Source organism: Neolamprologus brichardi, chromosome 10 (assembly GCF_056152115.1).
Source record: "Neolamprologus brichardi isolate AB-2024 chromosome 10, ASM5615211v1, whole genome shotgun sequence".
Lineage (NCBI taxonomy): Eukaryota > Metazoa > Chordata > Actinopteri > Cichliformes > Cichlidae > Neolamprologus > Neolamprologus brichardi.
In genome coordinates, this window is record NC_142113.1 from 12309714 (window position 1) to 12329246 (window position 19533).

The window sequence follows — 19533 nt, forward strand, 5'->3', positions numbered from 1 at the left end:
GAAGTCTGACCACAAAGGAAAAGACTCCAGACAAAGAGAGGTTGTGTTAGATTTATTATCACAATAACACAACAATCTGAGCAACTAGATATCATAACAGGGACATTTCTCTACTTGCATAACAGTTCCTTAACGATACACAACAAACCCAGAGTCTAAAGATAGATACAACCACTACATAGTGCACCACAGAGTACTTTAGATGTGTTCGATACTTATGTGGAGAGTCACGAGCATGTCCAACACCTTTATTACTCGACAACACCTAAGTGCATTTACATTGTGCTTCAGTCTCAGTGTGAATAGTCCACATATCCTAACCTGTGCTTAAATGATTTAGTTTTTTTGTTTGTTTTATTTAAAATACTGATTACATGTACTATGCATACACAGTGAACAAACACACAAAGACAGAAGTGCAATAACTGCTGGCTGCACTGAAGACAGCTGAAATAATTAAAATGAGCAGTAACATTTTTGCACATAATAGCAGGCACCACCCCGAGAGAACGTACATCTACCTCGTCCACTACAACAAACAGCTGTCAACACATTATACAAACACAAACTCTATTCAGCCTGTCGACTGTGGGAAAAGGGATTCAACATGCTGTCATTTCTCAGCTTTTGTGTGAACAAAATTAAAAACAAGACAGCCAAACCCTCGGTCACAAATCCATAAGAAGGAAAATGTTCGTGGTAATTCCCTGACACGGAATAGGAGAATTTAGTTCTAAAATGCAGGTAAGTTTGAATCTTATATGGGCACAGATCTAAGCTCAGAATTTTACACTATGTCATAATAAATATCAACACACTCAGAAACACACAACAACAACAATCCTAGGAGCATGACATCTGTCACTTATTGTGAGCAGAGGTGTGTCTTAACATTTTAAGGGACTGTAGGAAACATATTAGGTGTGAAGAAGCCTCAGAAATTATTTCTCTGCCATCCTTGTTGTTATCATTAATAATATGGGTTTATATATAAATACTCTGTATTAAAATAAAAGATTAAAGACCTTTGAAAACATCTTTTATCTATTAGCTTTTATAGTGTGGATGATGAGGTGCTCAAATGTAATGATCTGCAAGTCTCACAAACCCATATTTTATTGACAGTAGAACACAGAAAACATATCAGATGTTTAAACTGAAAAAAGGTAGCATTTCAAGAGAAACGTAGCTCATTTTAAATTCGATAGCAGCAACACATCTCAAAAAATGTTGGGACAGGGACACAATTACTACTGTGTAGCATCACAACAGCCAGTAAACCTGTTGGAACTGAGGAGAGTAACTTCTGGACTTTTGGGAGAGGAAAGTTGCCCCATTCTTGTCTGATACTGGATTCTAGGGGTCTTCTTTGTCGTATTTTTCACTTTATGGTGAATCAAATTTTTTTAAATGGTGAAAGGTTTGGTCTACTGCCAGACTTGGACTCTTCTATTGGAAGTCATGCTGCTGCAATAGATGCAGTAAGTAGCTTAGCATTGTCTTGTTGAAATATGCAAGGCCTTCCCTGAAAAATGTCTTCTGCATGGGAGAACGTGTTGCTGTATATACCTTTTAGCACTGGGTGCCAGTTCCACAGGCACTAATGCACCCCCACACCAGATTACCCATACTGAATTTATGAAAGGCTTTTAAACCGAGCGCTGCTATAACAAGCTTCTTTAGTCTGGAGGATTCAGCATCCATAATTCTACACACCAGATTTTCTACTTTACTTCAGTCCATTTTAAAGATGGCGGCATTTCTGGATCATGTTCACGTATGGCTTCTTGTTTGCATCACAGAGCTTTAACCTGAATTTGTAGATGGCACAGTGAACAGTGATTTCTGAACTGTTCCTGGGCTCATGCAGTGATATTCATGGCAGAATCATGTTGTTTAAGGCAGTGCTGTCCGAGGGCCTGGACATCACGGGCATCCAGTACTGATTTCCTTTGTAGCACCACTTACTTTCCAGTCTTTTGTGGGCCCCATCTCAGCTTTTTTGAGATGTGCTGCTGCCATCAATTTCAAAAGGAGTTAATATTTTTCATGAAAACATAAAACGTATAAAAATTTGATACATTTTCTTTGTTCTTTAATGCTTTATGAGATTTGCAAATCACTGCATTCTATTTTTATTCACATTTTACCCAGCGTCCAAACTTTTTTAAAATTGAGATTGTACATGAATACCCACATATTAAGAGATTATATGGTCTTTGTTGTACTTTTTTGACCTTCCTGTAAAGTATGGAGTGGTTGGCAAGTGGTGTGTTTACTTGTCAGGATTTAGCAACACAGCCATCAAAAGCTGTTTGTTTGACCTTTCCTTTTGTTGCTATTCCACTGCCAATAAAATCTGATTAAGTCACACCCTCAGTGAAACAATATTTTTCTCGGATAAGATGTTCACTGTGTTTCATTAGGAGATTATGGACCAGCTATAACCGGGCCAAAACATATGACAATCTACAGGGTAATTACCAACCAAATTCCATCTGTCACCCAAAAAAATATGCTGGTCTTGTTCTCAGTTTTTGCCAACTATGACACATTATTGTGCCTGATATTTATTGACGGATGTCCTAATTAACTCAAATTTGTCTTTTTTTGTGTGCCAACTCTTTAATCTGAAGCTAGCTTGAAAGTTTTCATTTCATAATTAAAGAGAAGTCTTCTCCAAACAAAAACTCTGATGCTTTCTTGTTTTTCTAAGAGTATGATTTACACTTACAAGGGCTTTGATGTAGAAGGTCTTTTTTTTGTGTGTATTTCTACAAAGGCCCCCTTATCAACCCGATAATGTCCACACAGTCCCTAATGGCACTAAACTTTTCTGCTCTCTGAAATGATGTTTACAATCACAAAAACACAGAACTTGGCACCAAGATTATGGAAACACCACAAGAGATTTCGTCTAATGTTTTCTTTTAGTAAATGCAGTCCTATTCCTCTACAGTGAATACATAGTTATAACCACACGTTTGACTTTACTCTATGAAGGCTGTCGACTTACAAAACACCTATATGGGAGATTTAACCCTGGAGAAATTACCATGACCCAAACTTTACTCAAACTAGGATTTCTGTTGCCAACAGGTGTATTTTGTTTAATTGTTAGAGAGGTTTATCGAACCATAAGGAAAGTATCACAATATGATGTTCTCATCACGGGATGATGATCAGTTCAGAGCTCCACCGAAACGCAGCTGAAGCTGCCACAAATAAAGTCCCTCGGCTTCAATACGATCCTCTTCACAAGCTCTCTGAAAAGTGGGTTCCTTGCGTTTCTTTCCTTTGTCAAAAGTGTTCATCTTGAAAGGGTGACGTGCTTTGATCCCAGACCACTTGCAGTTCTGACCTTTCATTTCCTTTCATGTCATAAGCAGGAGGGATTTCAAAACATTAAACACCACTGCGCCCGTGGTTGTTTTTTGTTGCTAAAACTTGCATTTGTGCTTCTGCTTGCAGAGCACCATGCTGAAAGCAGCTTGCATGCCTCCCTGTTGGCACATCAACGTTGCTACACCAGACCAGTCTGCATGTGGACATGTAAAGGGTACGGGTGGTAGACCAGAGGCGGCTGGGCCTGAGTGATGAAGTAGCTGTTGTAAATGGGCTCTGTCATGTATGGAGCCGGCTGGTAGAAGCAGGTAACGTTGGCCGTGTTGGGGATGGCGTTTTGCTCGCCCAGCACCCTTAGAGCCAGCACTGTGATCATGTTGAGGGTCTGCCTCCTCTCATGTCCCATCAAACACACCGTGCTCTCATCTATCACGCGCCGCAGGGTCATCAAATAGTCATACTTACTAGTCTCCTCGCTGCCGATGAAATGGCACTGCAAGTAGGCCTCAATCTTCCGCTGCTGCTCGCCTACGTCAGGAAAGTCGATGAAGAAGCGGGAGCACATGTATCGCTCCAGGGACTTTATCTCTGTCTCGCTGGCTGGCCGGAAGTTCCTCACTAGCAGGTCGCTGTATTTTAGCAATCCCCCACCCCGGATCTCCTCTGGGTTGTGGGTGGCAATGAGGCGGTTTCGAAGATGATCCATAGCCTGATTAAAGTCTCCGTACATGCACTCAGCTTCAACAGTGATGGTGGGCTCTCCTGCTTCCCCAAGCCATGAGCTTGACTCACAGCTGTTTGGGACAGCGTCTGCCAGCTCCGGTTTATGCTCATATACCAGAGGCTGTGAGACCACACCTGCTGCACATGGGTTGTTTTGAGGCTCTGAATCAGGAGGCTCCTTTGAGTGTTTTGGCTTAACAGTTTGTTCTAAAGTTTCTCTGGAGCAAGTCCCATCCTGCGGTGTACTGACTGTACTGTGTGTGGGAACTGTAAGTACATCTGTACCCTCCGAGTTCTCCGTCTGACAGCTTGGTATGTTTGAACTGTGAACTTGAGAACTCTCCAGCACAGCAGGTTTCGGCTGAAGTTGTTTTGGTAGCTCTATGGCTGGAAACAGCTGTGTGGTGAGGTCTGACAGATCGGTTAGTAAAGACCATTTTTCAGGCTTACTAATCAACTTCCGTGACATTTTTCTTTGTAATTTCGGGGAGGGGCAGTAATCTGGCACAATGTCCGCTGATGTGCTGCAAGATTTTTTAGCTGGGGGAGGAAAGGAAAACTCAAGATTTGAATCTTGCGGGTTTGGGGTAGAATCAGTCCTGCAGCTTACAGAGTCTACGTTGAACTTTTCTTCACAATGAGTTAAATCCTGTGGAGCTGGTTTTTCTGTATGTGATGTGCACACTACAGGCTGGGAAGCTTGTGCCTCGTATTTTTCATGTGTCGTCAGAGGATCCCCAACATCTGAAAATAAAGTTTGGGGCGATGCAGCTACAGGATAATTGATTTCACACTGTTCTTTCTCTTCTCCTTTTTTCTCACACATCTCAAACACAATTTCCTCCTCTGATTGTACATCCTCAATGCCCTCCACTTCCTCTTCCTCCTGTTGTAAGCTTATGCTCTCCGGTTCCAGCACCTGCTGCACCTCGGGCTTTTCGTCTACACTCTCGACCTCTTCGTGACGAAGCTCTTCCTCGAGTGGAGAAACAGCTTCATCCTGGCACGGACTTTCTGTGCAAGTCACCACTGCAGAATCTTCTTTCATATCATGTTCAACCTCCTGAGGAATGCTCGGCTTCTCTTGTCCTTTGCTTTCATCGTCATCGTCCTTTTTAGATGAAGGCCCAGCAGTCAGCGCCAACTTCCATTCTTGTTTCCTTTCGTTCCCCCAGTAAGATTCAAGCATACGATCTAATATAATCTGGAAGGAGTCCACACTGAACTCAAACTGTCGTCTGAGGGAACTAACAAATCGGAGCCCCACAGTTTTAGCCCTGTTGTTAGAAAGCGAGATAAGGCTCCATCTATCATGCTCATTGAAAACTTTCACCATCTTCTGCACATAGGCTTCCTTCATTGTCAGACAGGTGATCTTACGTCGGTTAACCCCAGAAGGGAGAAGGTCTCGCAGGCTCCCCAGCACCACCTCCTTAATAACTTGGAAGTCTTCCTGCCTCGGAAGCTCCACTCCAAAAATGATGTCTAAGTCTTTGTAGCCAAGCCCGTTGTCTTTAACGAGGATGTGGCTGGCAGTCATGCCGTTGAGGCGTATATCTTTAACCTGAATGTTCCTTTCAACCAGACGGTCCTTCACTACACGAATGATGTCTTTCGCTCTCACCTGCAGTGTAGGAAAATTACCTCGCCCATGGATGGGGATTACCTCAGTCAAAACTTTGTCAAGAGCCTGAACTTGCTCCAGGGTTAGATTGTGGAACCTCTTCTCTGTTTGAAGCTCCATCGTCTTCACCTGTGAAACAGAGTTTTGCATCACATTACGACTAACATCTTACACTGGCAAGGGAACGCATGGAGCAGGAAAAGAGATCAGAAAGCATAACATCCTGTGAAAAAATGCACTTTTACGTAGAGCTGGATAAGCCACTAGCGCTGAGCCTTTGCAAGAGAGTGTGCGAAAAGAAAGGTTTTGTAGACTTTGTTTTTCTCTCCTCTGTAAAGTATTGTGTCAAAAATGCAGTCAAAAAATATGCATATATGAGCTAAAGTCTTTTGCCACCCTCATTCCTCTCTGACTGCAATATGTGCTAATTGTTTATTAGTTGGATTTGAAATTCAGCAATTCAGCATTAGGAATAATGGGCATCTCTGAGGATTGAGGATATCTCGGTGATTAGCTTGCCTGGTGTGTTGCCACTAGATGGCAACAGAATCGTAACATATGGCAAAGTCAAATAAGTGGCACAGTAAGGGCTTAAACATAAGCCACTGATGACGCACAGTAACAAATGATATTTTCCCAGTAATCCAACAAATGTAATAAAAATATGTTCTTATAAGATCGCGTCAGAATGTCTGCCACAGACCATAAAACTAAGACCCTGTACATCAGCTAATCAAATACACAGGCCAAATATGTAACATTGTTTCTACTTTACGACCCCTCCCACACTGACCTGGGGCTTTTTCTCTGCCAGCCATGGACACTGCCAGCTGCCTTTCACACCATTTTACTTGTTGGTCACATTGGATAAATATTCAGTAATCAAGTTTGTTGAATTTCTTCCATGATTACATGTCCTAGTTACAGGTGACTCACCTGTCTGTCATTCAGCAGCTGACTGGTAATCATGGAAGAAATTCAACTTAGCGACTACAGAACCTGGTCGTTCTGTATAAGGCAAGCTGGATTTCTCTGTTTGGCTTGCACCTCTATGTCAAAAGGTATCCGAGGGAGTCATGCATAATAAAAACAGGGTTGCGGTTAATACCCCCAGACTACATCTTTCTGCAAATACACAGCATGGCGCAAATGTTCCTCGTCTTTTAATGTCACAACAAATTGTATCTGACATAGTTTTTGTTAAACTCTTTAAATTAAGAAGGGGGTAAAGGGGAAATGAGTTAGAGTGGGGGAAAGGTGGTCTACGTCATCATTAATGCACGCTGACTCACTCTGTACAGAGACAAATGTCAGATTTTAGCCTGTTACCGAAAACACACCACAGAGAAGAGCTCCACTTATGTGTGTATCTGTAAATGTACCTAAGAAATAGGTCCATTTAGCTTATTATATACTACCAGCATAAGCTGGTAATCAAAATGAAACCAGCAGTGTTTGAAATCTAATGTTTAAATCTGCATAACTTGATAAATAAATTTAATCAACTTTCAGGTCAGATTCAATTAAAATCAAAAGTGTGCTGTTCTAAGAATATTTTTCATGCAATACTCCTTCATAATAGCTCCTCGTATATAGTTTATATAAAGATCAAAGAAAAGGGAATGGTTCAATTTTAACGTGTTACATCAAATATGAGCATAGTGGCTAAAGCTTAATGACAATACCTGTGAAAATGTTTTAACCCCATTTTTAAAAATGCAAACTGAGACGCAAATTGTACCGATTCCATTCACATGGTTTTCACGGCCCTGTGACGTACTGTAAACAGCACTCAATTAACTGTGCTGCGCACAGCGTGTGACCAGCCTTCTGCATCCTCTATCCTGTGTTAGTATTTGACGGTCATCAATGCAAAATGCAGTCAGTGGCAGCAACTCAGGGCACAGGGAAGCATGGCCCACAGCAGCCTCTAGTGAATCTCAGGGGTTATATCAGCTCGGTCCTGCAGCAGGACTGCTCCTCTGCCACTTGGCTTCTTTATAGATAAGACTATATGACTCATACAGCCACTGAATGAAGCATCACACGTTGGCTCTCCTGGATTGTTTCTCTGTGCGCAAAAAAACAAAACAAAACCACCACGACACCAAATGCACCACTTGCGGTGGCATTATGGCTGTGAAACTCTTGAAATATTTAGGCAGGGAAGCTTGTGAATGGATTGAAGCATAGTCCACTCCACAATACTGAGCACACAGATGGTGATCGTGATGTGGGGGACACACAAAAGGCTGGTGGTGGGCATTTCTGCTTGGACCAACAACATTTTGCTCTTTAATGTTTCAACCACAGAGCAACGTGTTGTCCTCGGAACTTAAAATGTATTACAGATTAGTTCCAGATGTGACCAGCATCTGGATTTTCCGCTCCATTTAGAAGCTACTAGTTGACAAGTTGACAGACAGTGTAAGTAAATAAACAGGCCAATCTTTGTTTCTTTGTTTGCTTTTTTGGCTGAAACTGAGCAATATGCTAAAGGAAGGAGAAAAAAGGGTGCATTTACTGCGTTGTGCCAGCAGAAGAGATAATTATGCGTTTACAAAATACAAATAAAAACTCACCTGCTTCGTGGTGGAAAGTAAAGCCAGGGCAGAGACAAGAAAAATGAAAACTGTGAAGTATCCAACAGGTTTATGCGACCTCGTTGGAAAGGTTGATGCTGAAGCTGAAGTTATAACGCGGACACTTTCCTCTCAGCGCAGGAGCCCTGTTTCCATGGCAATCAGGCGTCACGAAATTTACGGTAAATCACGACGCTCGGTGTCTTCCTTAACTGCAAGTGACAACCACTCAAGTTTGAAACAAAGAACGTATCTGAGCGCCCTCCAAACGCATCTGAAGTGTTTGGTAAAGTTTGGCTTGTAACGGCAGAGCACACCGACCTGTCAGGCTGAACTACCGGCGTGCCACCGCACTGCCGAGCTGTTGCGGGGTGAACATCACATCAGACGGAGTGAGTCATCCTCTCTCCCAGTCGTGATCCACACCGTAAATCTAATCATCAATCAACCGCTTTCACCGCCCACCGGCACTCCGCCGGGTACAACGCCACGTCCACTTTTATCAGTCTGTGCTCACTCGGTCACTGTGCTCAGCCGGAGTTTACTCGTAGAAAAAACTGCGGTGTTTTAACGTTAGTTTTATTTATTTTTTTATTTTTTATTTTTTTTATTCTCATTCACATTTCGGGTGGAGGAGGGGGGCTAGCCGCTCCTTCGTGACGTCTGAATGGAATACCGTCACCACGTGACGCTGACGTCGTCCATATTTTGATCAGACATCAGGAAGTGCGGAAGAAGAGGAGGACCGAAACCTGAAAAGGTGAAGTTTTACTGGGAAGTTTTGTTATATTTAGCAACTTTTTTGTGTGTTGATTTTATTGTGTAACTGTTAGAATTTAAAAGAACGGCCTCAAGATGCCCAGCATGGAAAGTATCCTTTTAAAAAGAGCGGTGAGAGAGAGTCACTTGGTGTAATGTTAACGCCGAGCTAAACGGGCGAACACAACACGGTGTTTTTTTGACGAGACTGCTGAGATTAATGTGCGACAGATGTCTGAAGCGTCGCGGAACATGTTTGATATTGAGCGAAGACACAGGTAACGCCTTACCGAATAAACTGAACCTTTCATAGTCTGTATAGGCGACGTAACACGGCGACCGAGCTGGGCTGAAGGCCTTAAGAGCTTACACTGCTAATGGGTGTAAATAAAGCAGCCGGCGCTCGGTAGTTTCCCGTGAAGTTTGGGTGTTAGCTAGCACTCCGAATCATAATAAAGGAACAAGGTGGATGTGTGTTGTTGAACACAGCGCGGCGGTGGTTTCCGGGAACCATACAAACATAGGCAAATTATTAGAAAACTCCAAAAATACCTGTTTTGTAACCTGTCACAGTATAACTCATCAGAACAAATCTGAGACTTTTTTTTAAATGTAAATGTTATTCAGACTGACAATAGAATTTTAAGGGCTGTATTGACATTGTTATTACGGGTTTTAAAATCCAGCTGACTAATAGTATTTTTAATAAACAGTAAATCTTAAAGATAATCCATTTGAATAGACTTTGATTAAAAAGAATTGTAAGTAACACGGGTAATAAACAGGATGGAAAATGAACTTGTCAGTGCTCTCTTGTGGACAGATCATGCAGTGGTGATGCTGTTTCTTCAGTCTGTTGGTGCAACTCTGCTTTTTGCCCACATGACTGTATTTAAGCTGAGAAAATAGATACACAAACCATTGTTGTGTGGCTCAAAGGTGTGACAGACATTTTTTTGTAGCAAATCTCTCCATCCAAAAGTCACGTGATGATGTCAGACTTTTGTTATCTGAGTCTGACTAATATGGGTCAAAATTACGCAACCCTTATCTAGAATAGACTGACTGAACTGCTAAGTTTGTATTTATATCTTCTACTAAAGTATAGGGTTCAAAACTGGATAACAACGCGCCCTGGCAACACTTGTGTTTAAGACATATTCTCCTTGATATCAAATTTCTGCTTGCACATCTATGTTTGAGTGTGTTTTTGGCTGGAGTGTTTAGTTTCACAGTATTCCCATGACATCAGAGCACCAGCTTCCGGTTTATTTCACATTTTGTGATCATTTATTTACCTTGAAATTCAAGGAGATGCATTTAATTTTTATCTTCCTGTAGTGGTTTAAATGCATCAGATCATGGTTAAAAAATAAATAAATTGTGAGAACTATCACCTGATACCAGATTTAAAATCTTTATGTCTCTTTATGAACTGTCTCCTTTTCCAATAATTATTACAGAGTTTTAGTTTAGGCCAAACTTATGTGAGGAGACGGAGGTTTGCAGATTTTGGTCTTTGGGGTTTGTATTTGGGCTTTGTTCTTCTTTAACTTGCTGTACCAGAAAATCTCTTCAATCTAAAGTTTGCTGCCAAAGAACTCCAAAGAAATTCCAAGAAATGTGACAAAGAGGAAAAATTAGAGAAGGCTAAAGTCAAGAAGGTAAGCAGCGATGACTCAGAATCCATTCATCAGTTCATGAAAGACTGCTCAAGATTTTACTGAACCATTATTTTTGTCTGCCACCCCACAGGCCATCCAGAAAGGAAACATGGAAGTGGCAAGAATTCATGCAGAAAACGCCATCAGACAGAAGAACCAGTCTGTGAACTTCCTGCGGATGAGCGCTCGGGTAGATGCTGTGGCAGCGAGGGTCCAAACTGCAGTCACAATGAACCAGGTGCTGTAGTCCTAGAAAGATCAGTTAGAGGCTGAAGACAACATTTCAGTTTGAGCTCTGTTTGTGGCTATTTGACTGATGTGGTGTTTTTCTGTCTCAGGTCACAAAATCAATGGCTGGAGTGGTGAAAGGCATGGACGCCACATTGAAGAGTATGAATCTGGAAAAGGTACAACAGTCTACATGTGGATATAATGTGATGATTTTAGTAAGAAAGAACTGATTAAAACACATTGTCAATGCTTGTTTTAAGATTTCTGCTCTCATGGATAAATTTGAACACCAGTTTGAGACACTGGATGTTCAGACAGCCCAGATGGAGGATACGATGAGCAGCACGACAACTCTCACAACACCACAGGTACCCCACGCCGTGCCGGTTTATTCGTATATTCTTTCACGCTGTCAGGCCGTTAAAGACTCGAAGGTGAAACCTGCTGTGTCATGTGTGTTTCAGAATCAAGTGGAGTCGTTGCTGCACGAAATGGCTGATGAAGCAGGGTAACATTTTCACTGTTTGTGAAATATCTGATCACATGGGCCAGTGTGTGACGTAGAGACATAGATATGATCTGATGTTTTACAGGGTGTTATGAAAGAGTAGATATTTCATTTTGGTTTAAAAGTGTACACTTCCCATGTCCGCCTCTTGCTTAGGTTGGATCTGAACATGGAGCTCCCTCAAGGACAGACGGGATCAGTGGGTACCAGCGTGGCCTCTGCAGAACAGGTACACATGCTTTTAACATCATAGCTGTTACTCCCACATTTGCAAAACTCGCATAGATGAAGGAAAAACAGGAAGAAGTTCTTTGTGGATCCAGCAAACAAAAACTGTCTCATCTTCATCCTCATTTAATCGCTGTCTTTTCTCTCATTCTCATATCCAAAGGACGAACTGTCTCAAAGGCTCGCCAAACTTAGAGATCAGATGTAAAGAATGACTGCAGTCGAATGGCGCTGGAAGAGGACTCCAAAGCGTCTGTACACTACCTGAATATAACTCCCCAACACCTTTTTATTTCCATCATGTCTTCTCTCCTTTTTACATCTTCTGTCTCCTTTGGGGGGCTATTGTATCACTTTTCCTCATGTTGGTGATATATTTATGATAACATCACGTTATTAAAGTGGTTTACTTGGTATGGAAAATGTATGTAATTCTTGAATATATATATTTACCAATAAAGAGGAAGTAATTTATGATTATTGTTAAATATGTATATTTAAGAAGTCCATAAATGTGATGTGGGAGTTTGACAGTTAGTACCCTGTATTTATAGGCCAATTTCATATAGTTTTGGTGAAATGATAAAAATTTTTGGAGGATAGAATTCAATTTTTATTTGTGATTGCATGATTGCAGACAACATTTATGCATTTCTTTCTGTCTTCTTAATATCAAAGAGTGGAAGACCTCCCCAGTTATCGGTGAACTGACTTCTTCTGTTGATTTATTTTATTTGCGTGAGGTTCCTGAAAGATTAGCCTGAAATTTTGTTTTTGTTTTGTTTTTCTGGTCTTCAATAATCTTGCTGATTATTTGGAAAAGGGGTTCTGAAAATAAACAGTAAGCAAACAATAAAATTTTATAACACTTTTATTTCTGTGCTTTTTAATTAAACCAATTCATCCTCCTTTTGTTAACTATGAATATTTCATTTGGAGTGAAATGCCCACTTTAAGAAGTACGCACATGCTTTGTGAGGGTTAGGGCTGCTGCACATACTCGTAAAAGCAATTTCCAGTGGTAATCTTTCCAATTATTTTGCCACAAAAAAACCAAACTGAGCACATTATGAATATGTAAAGGATGACACCTGTTTTCTCAGGTGTGAGTGAAGTGTCTCGACTTGCTTTTGTGAGAGATTTCCTCTTCTTTCCAGTCAAGTCTTTAATTTTCCTCTTAAAATAGACAAGTGGTCCAAATTAGCTGCTCTGTCTGTTGTCCCCCTCAGTAATCATTCTATTTTTGAATATTCACTTGGACTGTATGCAGATACGATCAGAAAAAAAACCCCACTTTAAAACGGCTCTACAAGAAAAATCTCTTTAGATGGCTATTGAGAGATGTCAAGAGATTTGTGTGCAGTGGTGTTACATGAACGAGCATAATGAATTTCTGATCAAAAAATGTAATGTTCCAGTTTATTTAATCCTTTCTTCTTACAGATTCGGTCTTTGCTATGTTGCTGATGTGATTCTCACGCTAAGTCTTACATTTAAAGGCTAATGAGCAAATAGCCAAATCTGTTAAAGAAATCACAAATGTACTACCACAGTTTAAAGTGACATTATTCTAGTTAGTCACAATAAAAAAAAACAACTGTAAATCAGGATTCTCAATGTGGGCAATTTTATATTTATTATATTTACTATTGTTTTGTTTTTGAACTATCAACAATGGCAACAATGTTTTTTCTTAGTGTCAGTTTATCCATTAGAGCTGATATAATGGGGCGATCGTGGCTCAAGAATTGGCAGTTCGTCTTGTAATCGGAAGGTTGCCGGTTTGAGACCCGCCTCTGACAGTCTTGGTCGTTGTGTCCTTGGGCAAGACACTTCACCCGTTACCTACTGGTGGTGGTCAGAGGGCCAGTGTCCGGCAGCCTCGCTACTGTCAGTGCGCCCCAGGGCAGCTGTGGCTACAGTGTAGCTTGCCATCGTGTGTGTGAATGGGTGAATGACTGAATGTAGTGTAAAGCGCTTTGGGGTCCTTATAGGGACTAAGTAAAGTGCTATACAAATACAGGCCATTTGCCAAAATACTCAACAATGAATTCTAGCATTTAAACCCACAAGTGACACCTCGGTGATTATATTATTATTCTGAAATCTGTTCCTTCACGCACATTGAGCCTACGGGTGTCTATAACAGACCTCTAGTGGCCAAGAGGCGGAACTGCATCATGTAAGTAAAGAAGCGCTTTTTGCGTGAGTGGAAATAATTGTGTGAATGATAATAATCAGACACAATTTTTTTTGAGAAATCTTTGATCCCAATGTCATGATAGAGACGCTCCAAAGCAGCAAAATTAAAAGCGCGTTGTAATGCTTCACGTAATAGGTTTCAAAAATAAATCAAAAATCCAGAACCAGTCACGCCTACAGCCATAACTTTGGTTATTATTTGGTTCTTTATTTAATTCATATCCCTTTATTGCCACTCAGTTAATACATCACAGATGCATTGCGGAACAAAATTATGAGCACAAAAAGACAAACACACACACACACATACAAATTACAATAAAAACAGGACCAGGTTGAAAGACAATAAAATAAATTAAGGTTATCCATATGTATAAAAATAACTAAATAAATAAATAAAAACAATATATAAAAAATAAGATGTAAGGCATGACGTGGTGTGCTATTGTACTGAATAAAGCTATAATTTTAAAGAAATTCACAAGTCACGACCTGTTTTGATGTTAAGTGTTAAAGTTTAGGTCTTTAATAATTAACAATACATCTATAAATTGTATTGCAGCCACTCTCCGATACAAATCAATATGGGAGGTTTAAATTATGCCTCATAAATAAGGTTTGCCTTTAGCCTATTGAAGTATAAAGTCACTCTTCTTTTTTCTTTTTTCTTTTTTTTTTTTTTTAAAAAAGGACTACAACTAAAACTATTTCGGAGTTAAACTGAAGGTTGTTGTTCTCTTTTAGACTTTAATCTAAAAACGTCTGTAAGGTTTAAATCTATGACGTCGCCTGTGAGACAGAACTCGGGGCTCAAAGCCCATATTACTCATCATGTGACTCTTGGCGTACACAGGAAGCAGCTGATCCTGACTTCATTGCTGCTTTCACCAAGTAATGTTTATCAACTGTACTCGTTTAAACGAAGGGAAATTGTTGTTTAAAACTGCACCGGTTTAGGTAACTGGTCGACTCTTTCGGGTAGGTTGATGATACGCTGTTGAATTTTAGTGCAGCTATTCAGCCGTTTATTTAAGCTAAGCTAACCTAGCCTTATATCTGGACTGTTTCGGGCTAGCTAAGTTAGCATTAGCTCAAGTGTTTATAACAGAGAAAGAAGAGTATATAAGCCCAGCAAGTTTATTGAGGATTATTAAAGATCAAAAGTTACGGGATATGTTTGATTTGTTTCTGTTTTAAGCGTTCACACGTGTTATGAACACGTTTTGGGGTTTTTTTCTGGGGGGGATTTTCTCCGTAGCCCAAAGAGAGGAAGGGGAGGACAGCTGCAGACACAGCCTGAAGTCATCTGACCCGCAGCTCACTGAGATACCCGACACTCGTGTTTGCTGAGGGGGATGTCAAGCACAGCAATGAAGAAAAAGGTAAAGCAAGGGAAGATCGCTTAGATCTGTTAGATCATTACAGAGAACTGATTTTATCCTTTTTGAAGTGTCCTTTGATTTCAAGCATGTACTTCTAAAATCAGAGATTAATCCACCTAATTACCCTTCCCACTATAATAGTGAGTCACGTGTGTGTGCTTTTCAGGTGCTACTGATGGGGAAAAGTGGGTCTGGAAAGACCAGTATGAGATCAATCATCTTTGCCAATTACATAGCTCGAGACACACGCCGCCTTGGAGCTACAAGTAAGAGCACCGTCTTATATGAAAATTAATTAATTAATTAATTAATGCTGAGCGTTTCATTATCTACATTTATTTAACTCTTCTGCTTTTATTTGTTGACCATAGTTGACGTGGAACACTCCCATGTACGGTTTCTTGGCAATCTGGTTCTAAACCTGTGGGACTGTGGAGGGTAAGACACACATTTGCTAATTATTTGCCATTTCTGGACCAGCTTTGAGAAGCCAAAGTTATTCCTTATTTTTAATCACTTATCTGTGCTTTTTAAACCAACAGACAGGACACATTCATGGAGAACTACTTCACCAGCCAGAGGGACAACATTTTCAGAAATGTAGAAGTTCTTATTTACGTATTTGACGTTGAGAGCCGTGAGCTAGAGAAAGACATGCACTACTACCAGTCATGTCTGGAAGCCATCCTGCAGAATTCCCCTGATGCCAAAGTGTTCTGTCTTGTGCACAAAATGGACCTTGTGCAGGAAGACCAGAGAGATTTGGTGAGATTCAAGTAACATTTCATACATCATTAGTGCTGCTGTCCCGCTCACAGGTTACTATTTTGCTCTGTCTTGAATTTGCAGTGTTATACAATGATATTTAATCTGCGAGTCAAGTGCTGATTAATAGTCTGATCTGGTTCACTCAGACATGACACTGCCCATCCAGAACAGAAACAGGAAAAAAATATTGATCATACTACATCTTTTCTAAGATTGTACTGTTCAGTCTTTTCCACAAGCACAGCCATAGTGCCCAGTGTAGAACCAGTTCCATGTGTTTCCACCAAAAAGCTTTAAAAAAACAAAAGTCTCCCACTCCAACTTCATTTAGCTGAGTCTGTGAACTCCTTTAAAGTGGGAAACAAGTTAATATAACAGTATGTACTATTAAGGTTTGCTTGAGTTGTTGGCTGGTTATTCAAAAAAATAAAATAAAATAAAACCTTACCAAGACATAAGTGACTCTGGCACCAGCACAGGAAAGGAGTTGTATATATTTACTCATTAAACTGGTCCTTTTTAGACTTTTGCACTAGTTTTTCTTGATTAAAACTTGAACTTTTATTTCACTTTGATGTGTAAGCTACAGTATGACCCATTTAAGTATGAACTGAATATGAACAACCTAAACGTAGGTCTCTTAAGGGTACCAATAATATTTGTAAATGGTCATATTGTTCACCTCTTAATTTTACTGCCTGTTATGTTAATCACATCTATAATAACATCCTTTCATACTTTTTCTTTGTATTTTACTTGTGTCTCTTTTGATCTTGAGCTGGTCCCACTTCTCTTTTGGTGTGACCTTTCTGTCTTTACAGATCTTTAAAGAACGTGAAGAAGATCTGCGAAGACTGTCCAGGCCTTTAGCTTGCACATGCTTCAGGACATCAATCTGGGATGAAACCCTATATAAGGTCTTGAACCTGACTGTCCATATATTATTTATTTATTTATTGTCACAGCTAATAAAGCTGAGGCTGTTTTTCTTTATTTCTTTTTCTTTTTTTTCCTAAATTTAGCTGAACGTTGTTGGGTTTTTTCTCTTTGCAGGCCTGGTCCAGCATAGTGTACCAGCTCATCCCAAACGTCCAGCAGCTGGAAACAAACCTGAGAAATTTTGCACAGATCATAGAGGCAGATGAAGTTCTTCTGTTTGAGAGAGCGACCTTCCTGGTGAGAGTGTCCGTTTCCTCTGCAGCGTCTGGGCAGGAAATCCAAATTTAGAAATGAGAGTCATTTATCTTGTCGTTTCCCCGTGTTGTTTTGTAAATGCAGGTGATCTCCCACTATCAGTGCAAAGAGCAGCGTGACGCTCACAGGTTTGAGAAGATCAGTAACATTATCAAACAGTTCAAACTCAGCTGTAGGTAAGTGTTTTGCAGATGCTCCGCCTCCTCTCCAGATGCCATCAGCTGGAGTGTGTTGACTTTAATTTTATTTATTCTATCATTCCAGTAAACTTGCAGCTTCCTTCCAAAGCATGGAAGTAAGGAACTCAAATTTTGCAGCCTTCATTGACGTCTTCACCTCCAACACTTATGTCATGGTCATCATGTCGGACCCTTCTATTCGTAAGTAGTGAAGATAACATTTCTCTGCAGCAGATTCACAGTTATGAGAAAAAAATCAGGATAATAATCATCATCATCATCTAAGGAGCTTAGAAAGAAAAGCGACTGGAAGTTTCTTGAAGATATTTCCCCTTTCATCCAAAAAGCTTCTTCAGTTCTAAAACCAAATCCCTAGTGGGAGTGTCCCTTAAGAGGGTTGTTGACCCTCTATTGATCATGTACCTCATGACTTGAGGAAGTTTTGAGATCCCTTCCCAGGCATTTCAGATCTTGCAACAGATGATCTCACATGATGGGGTGAGGCAAGGTCTCACAATAGCCGCTTTTCCATTAGTACCTGCTCCGATCAACTTGCCTTGACTCGACTCGGATTGACTGGTTTTCCATTACAATCGAGTACTGCCTAATGTGCGCGGTCATTGTCATAGCAATGCATCAGAGCGTCTCATGACGTAATTAATATCCGTCAAGAATGCTACAACAAAGGTGGATGTAGAGGCAATGATATACCTGCTGCTCAGTCTGTGGCTTTTTGTCAGACTTTTTTTTGTAGCCGTTTCACTTGTTGCCGGGTTTTAAAAATAGTGGTTTTGATTTTTGTGAATGAGACACTCTCACTCATCGTGTGACTCATCGAGTGACGCCACTGACCAGCCAATCGGTGGCATGCAGTCTGATGACGTCACATCTTAGTACTTGCTCAGATCACTTGGAAACTCTGCTGAGCGGGTACTTTTTTTAGTACCTGATACTATGAGGTAATGGAAAGCCCTGAAAATTGTGGCCATCAGTGACGGATCGATCAAAGTAGGTAGTAATGGAAAAGGGACTAATGGTTTCACCCCAAACCTCTGCTGCTAATGACTCACACCTTTTTTCACACCATGGCTCATGTGATGAGGGACATGATCAATAGTGGGTCAACGACCCTCTTAAAGAATAATCCTCACTAGGGTTTAATTACATGGGACTCTCAACCATTTGGTTTTAGAACTGAATAATCTCTTAGATGAGAGGTCAGTCAGTTTTCTTTCCAGGCTGCTTAGATTACCTTGTCCTAGATGACTGAGAACCTACACAGACAATAATAAGAACTCACATCTCCTTTTTTTTTCCAGCATCTGCAGCCACTCTTATCAATATCCGTAATGCTAGGAAACACTTTGAGAAGTTGGAGCGAGTGGATGGACCCAAGCATAGCCTGCACATGCGGATGCGCTAGCCTGTGCATTTGTCCCAGTGGATACTCTCAGCCAATCAGTTCACAGACAGCATGTTGCGGTCTCCTGGTGTCACATGAGCAGCCCTGCACCGTTTCGTCTATATCTTCATATTCAATCACAGTTATTACGCGAGAAATCATCTTGTTTTTGTTTTGCTCTAATTCTTACGGGAGAAGTGATAACAACTCGTTGGGAAATGTATTGTGTTTACTACACAGAGGTGGGGGAGGGGAGGGCTACATTTGCTGTCACACTTTGTCATATTTCAGTAGATTCATTCACTCCATGCAGTGAATCCCAGTGATTGGGGATGTCTCTCCGTATGAGAAGCAGCAGATATTGTATGATTTGATTTTCAAATGTCGTTTGTAAGCTGTTACAAACAATATAGTTCTATTCAGAAAAATATTTGAAGTGTGGGGTTGTTTGTTGGTTTGTTTGTTTGTTTTGGGAGGGGGGTTCTGTTTTTAATCTTTGATAATACGAACTGCTTTTAGAAACAGGCACTGTAAACAGATGTACACAGAGATGGATCAGAGATCGTTCTTATTGGTCCTTTTCTTCATTGTAGTCTCACCAGGCTAACTTGACAGGTGGCACCAGTTGTCTTGTACACATAGCAAATAGTGCCTGTTAAGTGAGACAACTTCAGGGGATGGACAGCAAGTTACAGCACAAATGGCATATTTTTGTTCATTTAATATGGCAAACAGCTGTTGA

At 40.6% G+C, this 19533-nt stretch overlaps 3 protein-coding genes across 4 annotated transcripts; 2 read left to right on the plus strand and 1 right to left on the minus strand.

Annotated features, from left to right (window-relative positions):
- Window positions 1–46: 46 nt before the first annotated feature.
- LOC102787000 (terminal nucleotidyltransferase 5D-like) lies at window positions 47–8917 on the minus strand. Its single transcript, XM_006802114.3, has 2 exons — window positions 8275–8917; window positions 47–5821 (listed from the first exon to the last, which is right to left on the minus strand). The coding sequence occupies exon 2, from the start codon at window positions 5810–5812 to the stop codon at window positions 3524–3526; it is 2289 nt and encodes a 762-aa protein (XP_006802177.2). The 5' UTR covers window positions 5813–5821; window positions 8275–8917; the 3' UTR covers window positions 47–3523.
- On the plus strand, window positions 8846–12538 carry LOC102787284 (charged multivesicular body protein 1b). Its single transcript, XM_006802116.3, has 9 exons — window positions 8846–9034; window positions 9118–9145; window positions 10600–10697; window positions 10789–10935; window positions 11036–11104; window positions 11189–11296; window positions 11393–11436; window positions 11593–11665; window positions 11828–12538. The coding sequence occupies exons 2-9, from the start codon at window positions 9130–9132 to the stop codon at window positions 11870–11872; spliced, it is 600 nt and encodes a 199-aa protein (XP_006802179.1). The 5' UTR covers window positions 8846–9034; window positions 9118–9129; the 3' UTR covers window positions 11873–12538.
- Window positions 12539–14672: 2134 nt separating this feature from the next.
- Window positions 14673–19221, plus strand: rraga (Ras-related GTP binding A). Of its 2 annotated transcripts, none has more exons than XM_006802117.2 (10): window positions 14673–14844; window positions 15125–15248; window positions 15415–15514; window positions 15620–15686; window positions 15791–16013; window positions 16838–16933; window positions 17070–17192; window positions 17295–17386; window positions 17475–17590; window positions 18709–19221. In XM_006802117.2, exons 2-10 carry the CDS (start codon window positions 15222–15224, stop codon window positions 18810–18812), a joined length of 948 nt encoding a protein of 315 aa, XP_006802180.1. In that variant the 5' UTR covers window positions 14673–14844; window positions 15125–15221; the 3' UTR covers window positions 18813–19221. The 2 variants fall into 2 exon arrangements, with proteins under 2 accessions (XP_006802180.1, XP_087703314.1); XM_087847188.1 differs by having other exon boundaries at window positions 14676–14757.
- The last annotated feature ends 312 nt before the right edge of the window (window positions 19222–19533 follow it).

Excerpts from the sequence above, each read along its gene's own strand:
- LOC102787284 (XM_006802116.3), top strand. Across the intron at positions 10,698-10,788 it reads AGAAGGCTAAAGTCAAGAAG|GCCATCCAGAAAGGAAACAT; the intron begins GTAAGCAGCGAT and ends GCCACCCCACAG. Across the intron at positions 11,437-11,592 it reads GAAATGGCTGATGAAGCAGG|GTTGGATCTGAACATGGAGC; the intron begins GTAACATTTTCA and ends CCTCTTGCTTAG.
- LOC102787000 (XM_006802114.3), bottom strand. The coding sequence starts at position 5,812 with ATGGAGCTTCAAACAGAGAAGAGGTTCCACAATCTAACCCTGGAGCAA.
- rraga (XM_006802117.2), top strand. The coding sequence starts at position 15,222 with ATGTCAAGCACAGCAATGAAGAAAAAG. Across the intron at positions 15,515-15,619 it reads ACGCCGCCTTGGAGCTACAA|TTGACGTGGAACACTCCCAT; the intron begins GTAAGAGCACCG and ends TGTTGACCATAG. Across the intron at positions 17,591-18,708 it reads CATGTCGGACCCTTCTATTC|CATCTGCAGCCACTCTTATC; the intron begins GTAAGTAGTGAA and ends TTTTTTTTCCAG.